Source organism: Bos grunniens, chromosome 22 (genome assembly GCF_055505025.1).
Source record: "Bos grunniens cultivar Pamir isolate PY7600 chromosome 22, Bosgru_T2T1.0, whole genome shotgun sequence".
Lineage (NCBI taxonomy): Eukaryota > Metazoa > Chordata > Mammalia > Artiodactyla > Bovidae > Bos > Bos grunniens.
The window spans coordinates 39221749-39235212 of NC_141186.1; the positions used below are offsets into that span (position 1 = coordinate 39221749).

At 42.9% G+C, this 13464-nt stretch overlaps 1 protein-coding gene across 15 annotated transcripts in view; it reads left to right on the top strand.

The window, feature by feature from the left end:
- Positions 1–13464, top strand: part of CADPS (calcium dependent secretion activator) — a 471095-nt gene that overhangs the window by 414551 nt on the left and 43080 nt on the right. For all 15 annotated transcript variants that reach the window (XM_086367063.1, XM_086367067.1, XM_086367064.1 and 12 more), the window contains one exon: positions 11394–11426. In XM_086367063.1, coding sequence (XP_086223189.1) covers positions 11394–11426 — 33 coding nt within the window. The remainder of the gene's footprint in view (positions 1–11393; positions 11427–13464) is intronic.

Here is a 13464-nt window from a genome sequence, read left to right on the forward strand (position 1 = left end):
GCAGTTGCTGTGTGTGAGCTCCCTGCAGTGGGTCCTGTTGTTGCAGAGTGCAGGCACTAGGGCAGGTGGGCTCAGTGGAGGCGGCGCATGGGCTTAGTTGTCCTGGGGCAGGTGTAATCTTAGTTCCCCAACCAGGGGTCGAACCTGCATCTCCTGCATTGGAAGGCAGACTCTTCACCCCTGGACTACCAGGGAAGTCCCAGTATAACCAAATAAAAATAAGCCTTTATTCCTTCATGGAGAGTTTACAGATTAGAGCTTTCCATTCTGCATTTCCACATTTCCCCTAAAGTGAGAGGATGTCATGTAAATAGGCACATGGAAGAGCAGCTCAGTAACCTTGAGAGGACACAGACCCCGGAGTCCAGCGGACCCACATTCACACACCTGCTCCATGATACTGCTGACTTTGGGTCCTTTAGAAAGTCACTAAACCTCTCTGAGCCTCAATTTCCTCATCTCTAAAGAGTAATAACCATCACCCCTCCCAGTGTGAGGGTTAATTACCAATAAATCGCTTAGCCTCGTGCCAGGGAAATAATAAGCTTGTGACCATTGTTGAGTCTCAGCAGCATGAGAAGAAAGACTGGTTTTGGAGGAGCCCTTGAGCCTTGCAGAAATCCTCCCTGGGAAGTAATGGTTGGGACAGAAATGAGGGAGAGTGGAAAGAAAAACAGGTCTCCTTCCATCAGGCATCTGTTCGGAAGCCCCAGGGGGGAAGAGAGATGAGAACATACACTTCCTGGACCCAGTCTCGGAGCACAGTACCCTGAGCAACAGGAGACGCGAACAATTCTCCTCGTTAATGAGGCTGCGGCGCCTAATCAGCGCATGGAACAGAATGCTTTTGCTTAATAGAGATCATTTCCCTGCCTCTTGCCCAACTCCCCAGCAGTGCCAGCAGCTCTTTGTTTGATGAAAGGTGGGGACTTAGAGTAGTGTGGTGGGATGGGCTGGAGGAGGTATTATTACCCTCATTACTATGATAATAGTTTAATCACGATCAATATTTATGAACATGCACAGAAGCCGTGCAATCAACCAGCAGCCCTGCAACTCGTGTTCTTGCCTAAGGAGGCTTTCCAGGGAAGCCTGGGCTGTCTCCTACCTTCCCCAGTCCCTCTGAAGCTCTCCAGTGGTCCTCAGAGGTTATCTCAAAATATCCATGATGGTTCCATCAGTTGTTACCTATGAAGTCTTGTTGTGATGATAGATGAATAGCATCATAATATTACCTCCTGGGACTTCTCAGGTGGCGCTAGTAGTAAAGAACCCGCCTGTCAGTTCAGGAGACATAAAAGATGTGGGTTTGGTCCCTGAATCAGGAAGATCCCTGGAGGAGGGCATGGCAACCCACTCCAGTATTCTTGCCTGGAGAATCCCATGGACAAAAGAGCCTGGAAGGTTACAGTCTGTAGGGTCTCAAAGAGTCGGACACAACTGAAGCAACTGAGCACAGACCCTCTTTGCTTTTCAAAGTGGATCCATAAGCCATGATCTGGATTTTATCCTCAAACTTAGGTGAATTGTTTTGTGAACAAAGTTATGGCAGGGTGGGGGCAGCATATGCAGTAATGAGTCCTTTGAAGTCAGATCCATTTTTGTTCAAATCCTAGGTTTGCCTCATGTTAGCTGTGTTCCCTGGGGAAAGCAGCTTAGCCTCTCTGAGTGGTAGTTCCTTCACTTGTAAAATGAGAAGACATGTTATGAAAAGAATTGGCTAGAATACTATAAATTAGTCATCCATATTTTTATGTACAACTTCATATCAAGTGACTTCCCTGGTAGCTCAGTCGGTAAAGAATCTGCCTGCAGTGCAGACCTGGGTTTGATCCCTGGGTGGGGAAGATCCCCTGGAGAACAAAATGGCAAACCACTCCAGAATCCTTGCCTGGAAAATCCCATAGACAAAGGAGCCTAGTGGGCTGCAGTCCATGGGGTCGCAGAGAGTCTGGCCCAACTGAGCTACTAACACTTTCCCTTTCACTTTATATCAAGTGTTCTTTCTGTGTTGTCTGTGAAAAGACAATTGCTTTCCCAAAATTCATAGAGCCAGTCATTGAAAAAACAATAGTGAGAGACTGAATTTAGAATCCAATACTCTCTTTCTCTTATCTGGAAAAAAAAAATGTTTAGGTTCCACTTGTAGGCAATTTAGAGAAATTTTATTTGAAAACATTTTGATGCTTGACTCTTGTCTTTCAAATGTGAATCACATTTTGAAAGCCAGTGATTATCTTGCTGAGCAGCAGCCTTCTGATGACCTACCCATAAACAATTTTTGACATCACAGTTCCCACATCTGGTAAAAACAGCACTTCTAAAATCCTGCCCTCCTAAAAAGGAAAGTGGAGGAAGATGGCTTCACACCGAATGTGCATCTGTGCGGCATGAACACGGTGCTGACACGGGCACAGCACTTCCCAGTTGGCCAGAAACAACCTTGATCTTCAGCGAGCATTGAAAACACTTCAGCCCCTCTGGTGGCAGAGCTCTGGGAATCCGTCATGCTGTCTGCAATTCCAGATCCACTTCAGGGTTGCGTTTTTCTCCAGTGCTCAGAAAGTGTTGGAAGGGGCTTTCACTGTAATTGTCACTTGGCCCCAAGCAAGAGCCACCGAGGTTTGCTCAACTGCTCACCCGCACACACAGTCCCAGTACATCCACCCACTGGCACATTCTGTCTCCCCCAAGCCGTCAGTCCCTCGGTTGGCACTTACAATTCATTCCTCTTCCCAAGATGCACTTAGAGCATCCAGATTATGTATTGAGGGGGGTTTTTGCTAGGTTTTGCTGCTCAGAAACAAGATTTCAGTCAAGCAAAAACCTTGAAGAAGTTACCCTGGAGAAGATACAGTCTTCCTGCAAATGCTAGAATGCTGAAAATTCTATCGCTGGTTTTGTTCTTTTTGCAATAATTTCTTATGAAAGAAATATACATACATATTTGAAATGTGAAATAGTACAGAAACACAGTAATAATTTTTTAAAAGCAACAGTTCTCAGTCCCATCTCTTTCCACTCTCAATCCCTTATTCCACAAGGGACCCTTTTAAACAAGTTGGCTTTTCTCTTCCTAGCTCTAAGTGCTGTTCTTAAATTGCTCTTTCTGGTTTATCTATCATAGAGATGATTTTTTTCCCCTGCTATAGTAGGTAGAGCGTTACTCACTGTACTCTCTCTGTTTCTCCTCCCAGCTCCCTTCTATTAGGTGCATCTATATTACCAGCACTCTCTTGGAGTCTTTATCACTTTACATAATTCCCATCCACCTTAAGTTCTTGTTTGATCCACAGGATGAGGCTCTTGACACTCATGGCTTCTTCCTTCCCCTTGCTTCTTCTTCCAACTGATCTCGTGTTCTGATATGAGAATTGAATGACACACCTCTTCATTCTTATCACTAAAAAACGTAATAACCTATATGTATGAATGTCTCTTGAATCTAGACCAGAAGTGTCCAATAGAACTTTATTCAATGACAGAGCTATTCTGTATCTCACCTGTCTGATACAATAGCCACCTGTACTTGAAATGTGGCTAGTTCAACTAAAAAGTTGGATTTTTAGTTGCATTTCTTTTTCAGTTATCTAAATTTAAATAGCCACTTGTACCTGTCTGATAGTGCAGCGCCAGAACAAGCTCAATATACAGGTTTGACAACCTAGAACAACCTGATTTTCCAACAGAAATGATATGAAGAGCTGACACACAGTTCTTACTGTGAACCAAGAGCTATTCTGAAAACTCACTTAATAACCCGTCTACTCCATGAAAAGTTCTATTATCCCCATTTTATCGATGAGGAAAGTGAGGCATAGAAAAGTGAAGTAAGTTGTCTAATAAGTGGTAGATCTAGAATTTGGCCCCACGTCATCTAACCCCAGAGCCTGTGCTCTCCCCTGCTTCTCCACACTGCCTCTAAGCCCTGTTAGAAATGCCCATGTCCTTTTTCACATAGTTCCAATCTGCTGATTAATGATGGACCACGCTTCTCCCAAGTTATTGGCCTGAATGATGCTTATCATAGGGGCTTATGTGCACGTATAGCCCATTCCATTTCTGCCACACAACAAAAGAGAGCATGAGAACTAGAGACTGAGGAAACAGAAGGGCACATGTAGGGACGCAAGGCAAATTAGCTGATTTTACTAATGGAATAGAAAGGCTGTTCATTTGGCCTGCGGTTCCAACAGTAGTAACAGTAGCAAGTACTGAGCACTTGCTGTGTCCTTTATTATGCCCCGTGTGTGTATCATCTTAGTTAAACCTCATGACAGCCCAGAGAGGCACAGATGACGTATCTCAAAGGTACCGAGAGTATTAATAAGGTGGTTCATACAAAACACTGAAAACAGTGCGTGGCGCAGAGTGACTAGGCAGCACGCACTGCCTGTTGTAATCTTGCTGCCTCCCTGCCGGTCCTGCCCGCTGGGCCCTGCTGCGTTATCTGGTACCTGTGCAAAGGGTCTTTATTTATCTCTGTTTTTTCCCTTTCCCTGTTACTGTAGTTTTTCCTGGAGCCTCATTTCCAGAGCTCTTGTTAATATGAAAATATTATTAACCTTTTGTTTTCCTGCTAGAGTATTTATGAACTTTCCAAGGTGTGGGAAGTGTTCCCTGCTTCACATCCTTCCTAGCAGCTGCCTCATACACCATCTAAGAGTTGCATTTCTGTAAGAAATCCAGAGAAGACCCTGAGCTCTGTTCCCTATTATCATAGATAAGGACAGGAGGCCAACAGGCTGGACAAGTAGACAGTCAACTAGTTAATGGTCATACTGAGATGAGACATGTACATTTCATGATTTTTCCCTACCCTCATCCCAATGGCTTCCACTTAAGCACGTTCTAGTCCAGAGGTCAGAAAATTTCTTCTGGAAAGAGCCAGATAGTAAATATTTTTGACTTTATAAGTTGCATAGTTTCTGTCACAGCAACGCATGCTCTGCCTTGTAGCATGAAAGCAGCTATCAGCAAGATGTAAATGAATGGGTATGTCTGTGTTCCAGTAAAACTTTATTGATGAACACTGAAATGTCAATTTCTTGTCATTGTCTCATGTCAGGAAATATGATTCTTCTTTAGGTTTTCTTTCACTTAAAAATGTGAAAACCATTCTTAGCTCGTGAGCTACACAAAAACAGGCAGCAGACTAGATTTGACCCACAGGCAAGAGTTTGCCAACCTTTTTGCTAGTCTGTAAACTACAACTAAGAACTCACTTGGTACAGTCACTCCCAGCTAACTACATGTGAACGAGTTAGACACTAGTAACAATATTAGCTAATATTTCTTAAGCTCTTACTGTGTACCAGTTATTGTGTTATTCCAGAGAGCACTGGAAGCTTCTATCCTGGGTACAGAATAAAGAGTACCATGCTCAGCAAGTCATTCTTTCGACACTTTTTAAATTTTTTATTTTATATTGGAATATAGTTGATTGACAATTTTGTGTTCATTTCAGGTATACAACAAAGTGATTTAGTTATACATACACACATATCTACTCTTTTTCAGGTTATTTTCCATATAGGTGATTACAGAGTGTTGAGGAGAGTCCCCTGTCTTTGTTGATTATTTTTAATTTAGCCTCTACTGTATACCAGGCAGTGTAGATAGTGAGGAGAAAAAAAAGAAATTCTTATTCCTCATGGAGCCTACAATCTAGACATGAGGATAGTGATAAATGATAAAATTCAACTAATAAAGATAAAATCATTTTATAGATGGTAGTGGCACGATCTATGATACTGAGATACCGAACTGCCTCAACTCTCAAAAAATAAAAAAAAGCCGATTTCTAAGATTTTCTTGGTTAGGGAAATGGAAAAAGAGGCAAAATAGCATCATGATCTTTGCAGCAGATATTTCGCAAGCCAAGCACTGAAGTAGATATTGCCGGGCCCTTGAAAGAGCAGTGTGGTCAGCATTTTTTAGGCAAAGGCAGAGAAATCAGCTCAGAGCTCTTGTGAAGTCAAACAGGAATGGGTGGAGTCAGCTCGTGCAGAGAATAAATCGTTGGCTTGGTTGGTTTTTGTCTTTTTTTTTTTTTAAGGGACCACAGGGAGAAAGAGAGCTCAGGCAGTCGCTAATGCAGTGGTATCTGTTCTGACTTCTTTTTTCTTCCATCTTTTCGTCCTACCCACCAGATTTCTGTTTGCAAAAAGGGCCTAATCCACTTTTTTTTCTTGTCTGTGCATTGATTTAATAGTATCAAACCCTGAGGTCCTCGTGGTCTGCACCTGGGTTGCTTTTTCCCCTAATGAAGCAAGAGAAGTGGTTTAAGCCCCCGCCGTGCTCCCTGTCAGAGCCACACAATGATTAACTCAGGTCCCCTTATTAGGACCGGGCAGAAGAAAATCCCTTAGTCATCAGCATTGTGAAAATCCCAGAATGGTGAGTGTTCAATGAAAAGATTACCTTTGGGCACCTGAAAAATAATGGGGGAGCTCAATAGAGTAACCATTAAGCCTGTCTACACACGCTAAGTCAGGTGGAGGGTCTAGGTAATTAGCTGGGACATTCAAAGCCAGAGAAACCATTTTGGACCTTCTGCCCTGAGTCGGCACAGATTATTATTCAAATCCCTCAAATATTTTTCGAGGAAAAGCCATTTTAGGTTGTGTCTACATACAGTGAGAAACAAGACTTAAATATGACTGGTTAATAAAAGTGGTTTGATAGATTTTTTTTTTAAACTGGATTATAGACAGCTTGGGGGATGTGAGGTTCAAAGCTATAACTTACTGCCTGTGTGACTTTAAGCCAAATTGCTTCCTTTCTTTCAGCCTCAGTTTTGTCAGCTGTAAAATGGGATTGTTAATAGGACTCTTTTTCAAAGATTGTTGTGAAGATTAAATATAACAAGTGCAGTCTTCCTAACTCAGCACCTGGCAAGTAGGAAGCACTCAAGAAATGTTACTTATAATTATGAGTCGTGGCGGGGGACGTGACTCATTCTGGGTGTTTGGAGAGATTGTGCATTTAGACACCATCCAAGGAAGGGTCCGTGAGTCAAGCATCAGTGGCTTCCGTCCCTGTCCCCTAATGCAGTGCCCAGAACCTGAGAATTGTTCTTTCCTGAAGACCTGTGAAAATACGACCTTCACCCTTGGTCTCCATCAACTTCTCCTAGTTTGTGTGTCTCTTCTGAACCCAGAATTGGCTCTGTCTGGTCAAGGGGTGAGGGTGGGGTGTTTATGGATACTGCTAGAGAGGAGGCAGGCATTCTTTGTCCCACCATAGGGGATGGTGGGAAAGTAGGGAGTCTCAGGAAATGAAGTCTGGCTGAAGTCACAGTTCTTGCCTCTCCCTTGGAGGACGGTTGGGTCCCTATAGAGAAAGGATGGTATCTGGGCAAACCCCTCTCCCTCAGCCTTTTCTCCTGTGCCACAGGGTACTTAGCTTTGTACCAGTGAGTGCTAGGGATATGTGGTTGGATGTACAGAGCGCCCTGACTTGGGGAATTGCCCTCTCACTTGTGCCCTGGCTCGGGCAGCCTGAAGAAGGGAGTAGAAGGGAACACTGCCTCGGTGTTCTAGAGAGGAGTCCACTGCATATGGTGTTCACGGAATTGACAGGATGTTTGCCAGACTGAGAACCAGCTAAGATACCTGCTGGAAACCTGGGGAGATTCCAGCATCCTTTTTATGGTGAGAAATTGCTCATGGACTAGACATGAGCAGTGAAACTGTCACCATGGCCACTGGGATGTGGAGCTGGTACTTGATCTACACCAGGAATCCAACATTGGAGTAAGAAGAGGTACAGGTAGTAGCTTTTACCACATCTTCAGCGCTGTTCTTCACCCTTAGCTGGATTACCTCATCCAGTCCCCTCCGTATTCCTTTGAGGAACATTATAATTGTCCCATTTGCAGAGTAGGCTCAGAAGTTAATTAACTTGGTCAAAGTCACCTGGTGTGCGCTCAGATTTTCTGACCCTTGACAATGATTTGAAAATCCCTATTGAGTTGGGAGGATCTGGTGCTTCCTCTCTGCTTAGCATATAGCTGGCCAAAGACAGAGTCCTGTGGATACTAAAAAAAAGCACCTAAAGGTAGCACGTAAAGGTTACATTAAGCAGGAAAGGGCTCTCTAGGGGCCACAGTTGGATCCTGGTTCTGTCAGCTTACTCACTCTGCTACATCTCGACATGTACTGAAAAAACAGACAAACGAAAAAACAGAACTAATGATAGCTTTCTATCTTTTTTTAAATTTTACTTATTTACTCATTTTCGGCTGTGCTGGGTCTTCTTTGCTGCACACGAGCTTCCTCTAGTTGTAGCAAGCGGGGGCTACTCTCAGTTGCGGTGCACAGCCTTCTCCTTGCGGTGGCCTCCCTTGCTGCAGAGCATGGGCTCTGGGGCACCCAGGCTTCAGTAGTTGCAGCACACGGGCTCAGCAGTTGTGCCTCTGGGTCTCTAGAGCACAGGCTCAGTAGTTGTGCACGGGCTCAGTTGTCCCATGACATGAGATCCTCCTGGACCAGGGATCGAACCCATGTCCCTGCATTGCAATGTGGATTCCTAACCACTAGACCACCAGGGAAGTCCCAGCATTCTGTCTCTTAAGAAGATGAGCAACAGACAATGGGAAGCAGTCTTAGAGGTAATCTCTCATGTGAGGAAAGGTTCACGTCGGAGCATCTTGCATACCTCGTGCTTGAGCTCCTCCAGCAAGGTGTCCTTGGTCACAGAGACAGCCAGCGCCTGGCTGGACCAAGATAGCTATTTTCACCTTCCTTTAGAGTCCCATGGTGTTCCTCATCCTTCCTGATTGTATGCTCGAGAATTACCATGACCTAGTTCAACCCTTCTACGTTGAAGGTCCTTGCTGAACTACATGAAGGTTTTCATTTCCTTTGCCATTAGTCCTTCCTTTTCCAGACACTTCTCCTTCACTTTTCTTGTAGAAGACACTTCCAGACCGCCCTGGGTCCTCAACATCTTCCTTCAAGTTCAGTGGCCAGAACCAAAAATGATACAGCACATCTTTCTAAATAATAATAGGACCACAACTTATTCTGAGCTATTTTTTATTATGGGATGGGAGAAAGGTTAATAAGGTTAAGTGCAAGTCAGCAGTTATCAAGTTTTTAAAAAAGACCCCTGAACTAAGTGCTGGTGCATGCAGCAGAGGGGATGATTTTCATCCTGATACAGAGTTTACCTTATCTTCCCAATCTGATTTGAAAGGAATAGGCTCTGACTGGTGTCCTTTTCTGGGTTAAAACTGCATGTTGGTGGGAAGAGTGGGCGTGTTGAAAGGTTGATCATTTCAGCTGTAGCAAAACTCTTACCAACTGCCAAGCACTCACTCAACAGAGCAAAGGAGGCAATTTGTAGCTGAGAAGAATTATTTTGTCAGCAACTGCCTGCCTGACCACTGAAGCTTACCTTCCTCACACTTTCCACCAGTGGTGAGAAGATCGGGAGTTCAAAAGGAAAAGTTAGGGCTCAGGAGCCCCGCATGTTAGTTGGGCTTCTCTGCCTTTCGGCCCAGGTCACGATCAAATAAATTTTTAAATTCGGTGGGTTTTAATATTCTAAATTGTCAATAGATAAGATTAATAGCTCTCCCCACTTTTGCAGGTTGGCTTAAAAAAGAAACAATACATGAAAATGTTTTGCAAAGTGAAAAATATTATAGAAATGTTAAATGTTAATGTACATAGAGGAGACATGAAAGGAGAGTCACCCTCATGCTCAAACTAAATTCTAGAACAGGAATAAAGAGGAAATAGTTCAGGTTGAGAATCATTTAGCAAAATGTTAATTATGCAAAATCTAGAAAGCTTTCCTCATACTCCCCATAACAGCCCAGAGTGGGTTCACTCCTTCACCCACCATGCTTTGCAAGTACCCAGCTTTATATGCAACCCTTTGGGCTTTCAGACTGACTCCTGCAGTGACTTCTCCATCTTGTCTGCTTATCCCTTAAGCATCCTGAAGCCAGCACTGGTCACTAGCTTCTTCTTCCTTCTACAGATTTTCCCTGAGTGCCCTTTCTAAGCCAGGTACCAAATGAGTTACAGGAGACAGCTATGGGCAAGACATGACATTGTGTGGGAGACAGACATTGCAGAGAAATGACTGAATTGCAGTTGCGATCAGAGCTGCAAAGGAAAAAAAATGTAGGGTTCTCAGAGAATCTGTAACAGGATACTCTGGGAATCGTCTAGGGTGTTGGTGATTTCAGGAGATAGGACGCATTGTCCTCTCAATAATTGACTAATCAGTGTGTATTCCACCCTTCAAAGTTTACGAAACATTTTCTCATACATTTTGTCACTTGATCAGGTGGGTTATCAACCCTACAAAGTACACAGTGCTGTCACCCTATTCTAGAAATTGAGTAACCTAGGAGAAGGGACTCCAAAGTGATGATCTGAAGGTCAACTATTAACAGTTCTGTCACTTACAGAACTTTTGACTCCAAATCCTGAACTCTTTCCACTCTTCCCATTGGCTCACTGATTTCTCCTTTTTTGTTGTTGTTTAAGTTTTTAATTGTGGTAAAAGTCACATAATATAAAACCTACTATTTTAACCATATTTAATGGTACACTTCAGTGACACTAAGTACATTCACATTGTTGTACAACTCTCACCATTATCCATCTCCTAAAATTGTCACCTTCCTAAATTGAAACTCTCTCCTCATTAAACACAAAGTCCTCAGTCTCCCACCCCACACACCCCCCAGCCCTTGGCATCTATGAGTATACTTTCTGACTCTATGAATTTGACTATTCTAGGTATCTCGTGTAAGTGGAATCAGAAATATTTGTCTGCACCTAATGTAGATTGGAATGCATTTTTAAGGTTAACTTTATATATACCCTAAGAGTTGACATTTTAAGAAGTGACTTTGAGAAAAGAGCAACAGGGACAAATACCCCATTGGATGTTTTCCTGGGAGACATGTGGGTAAATGTGATTCCAGTACTGGGGTGCAGCGGGAGGGGAGGGTGCTAAAATCCTACTTGGCTTGCAGCCAAAAAATCCAAACATAAAACAAAAGCAATATTGTAAAAAATGTGATGAGGACTTTAAAAATGGTCCGCATCAAAATAATAATTGTTTTTTAAAGGGGAGGGAGGAAAATGCAGAACTCCCACACTAGGTCCAGTGTGTCAGTAAAACTTTGCTGTCTTTCTCTTTTTCTCTCCCTCCCTCTCTCTCGCTCTTTTTCTCTCCAAAACAGTGGGTCTCTCTTGGAGAAAAAAATAGCAAACAGATTTTATTGTTTTAGTACCTTTCTTGTGTTTCCTGGTCAGCTCTGTCTGCCAGCAGATTGTTTTAACTCTGATGGTGATACAGCATCGAGCTGTGAACAACTAAACATAAACACCAGCCTCACTTCCATCCTCTCCTTTCCTCCTTAGGTGAAGGCAGCTTCCAAATACGTGGATGTGCCTGTGAGTATTTGAAAACTGTTTTTCATGGGGGGAGGGGTTGGCTTTCATGAGAATTTTGATGGTGCCTTTTCATTAGTTGCCACTAAATTGTATAGTCCTGACTTGAATCACCAGAAGAAAGGAAGGCAAGAATATTTCCTGGTAAAATTGTTTTGAGATGAGAAGAAGGTATGGTTTCTTTCAGCAGGAAAAAGAGATTGTATTTGAGGGTGACCCCGGTTCACTTTTGTTTCCATCTCCATTAGTTTCTCTGGCATATTTCATTCTGTTATCATCCGGCTCCCCTCTCCTCCTGTGTGCACACCTTGGGAGTAGGGCGGTGAGCTAGAAATTTGCACAAACATGCCAGCATTTTTTAAAAACAAATTCAGAATTTGTTCATTTTGGGGTCAATTCTGCAATTGTTTTAAAGAAACCTTACAAAAGTGCTTATAATTAGTCCAGACCTCATTAATGAAGAGAGCTCTCCAAGTTCACAGATAAAGCACTCAAAGTTGCCCAAAATTTACATTTAAATTGAGGTTAAGTACTACACATGAATGCTAGAGTGTGGGATTACCTGTGATAAATCAGGATACATTTATAGAGCGACTTGGGCCTGCCTATTAGCAAAGTAAAATTGGAGAGATTTAAATATATTCCAATAAAGGGGAAAAGAAAATGATTCTGTTTCTCCATTTCTAACAAAAGAGGTGTGAGTCTATTATAAAATATTAAATTTAAAGAGCTTATCTCAACAGCCACCAAGGGCCTTGTACTGAGCGTTTCTCATTCTGAACGTGGTTAAGTACCCTCCTTGTTCAAATACTTATTTGTTAAAATTTGTTTTTTTCTAAAAGGATTTATATTAACATTTAAATTCATTTCCCCAGGAAGCTCAGTGTGTAATGGTTTATTGGCTTATTTCTCAAAGGATGGCAAAATGGAAAATTGGAGGGAGTTTAACATTAGCATATATTTTGTTTGTTTAATGAAAGAATGTACAATCAATAATTATGCTTTGAATTTATATAATACTTCTCACTGGGGGACCCCCGACTCCTTCACGTAGATAGTCCTTATAATGGAGAAGAGAAAAAGCTCACATACCTGGAGCTAGGAGAGAAGTAATGTTTTTTCACAAAAGCCCCAGAGTAGAAACTTCCAGTCTACAGGGAACAGACTACTCAAGTTTTCTGAGCCTGGTTCTCCATCCTTAAAATAGGGATTAAAAACGCACGTCACAGATTCACTGTGCAGATTACATGGCGCATACATGGGACACTCTCTAGCTATTTCTGCAGCAGGAGAAGGGTAGGGTGGGGGCGATATTTCTGCTCTGTTGCACAAGGGAGGAGGTGGGATGAATTGTTGACATCCACCCTGGCCTAGCCTGGGCTTCAGCAGTCATAGAAAGGGAGTTGATAGTCCACAACCCAAAGATCTGGTAACTGAAGTCTGTTTTCTGTTTCACCTCGAAGCAAAGGGGAGATCTCACCAATGAGATTTAAACAGGTGACCAGTGGGCAGGACCTAAATGTTTGGGGGAAAAAATTGATCTGGCAGTTGGTTCTATCAACTGAAATTATTAGGCAGTTAAAATTATTGGGGGCAGAGGTCAAAAAAAGTCAGGTTTGGTAATGTCACTTGGCTCAACGTACTTCCTATGAGCCAGGCTCAGATTTATTGTCAAGATGAGGACAAACTGGTTTCTACGTTGACACAAAAAGGAACAAAAATCAGCTAGCCAAGTTTCCTCCCCCTAAGGAGACAGAGAAAGTGATGCAGTATGTCCCCAAATGTGGTACACTTCCCATCCACAATATACAATCTCATAGGAACAAAAACTGCAACCAAGCCTTATAAATAACCTCCGTGTGTGAGGCATTGTTTGAAGCACTTTACGTTTAACCTGCACAACAATCCCCCTTCAAGATGAGGTAACGGTGGCCCTGCGAGGTTGGCTTGCTGAGGATCCCACGGTTCATAAGAGGCACAGCTGAGCCTTCAAGTTCTTAAACACTACATCATCTGCCGGATATGATTTCCTTTAGTGCAT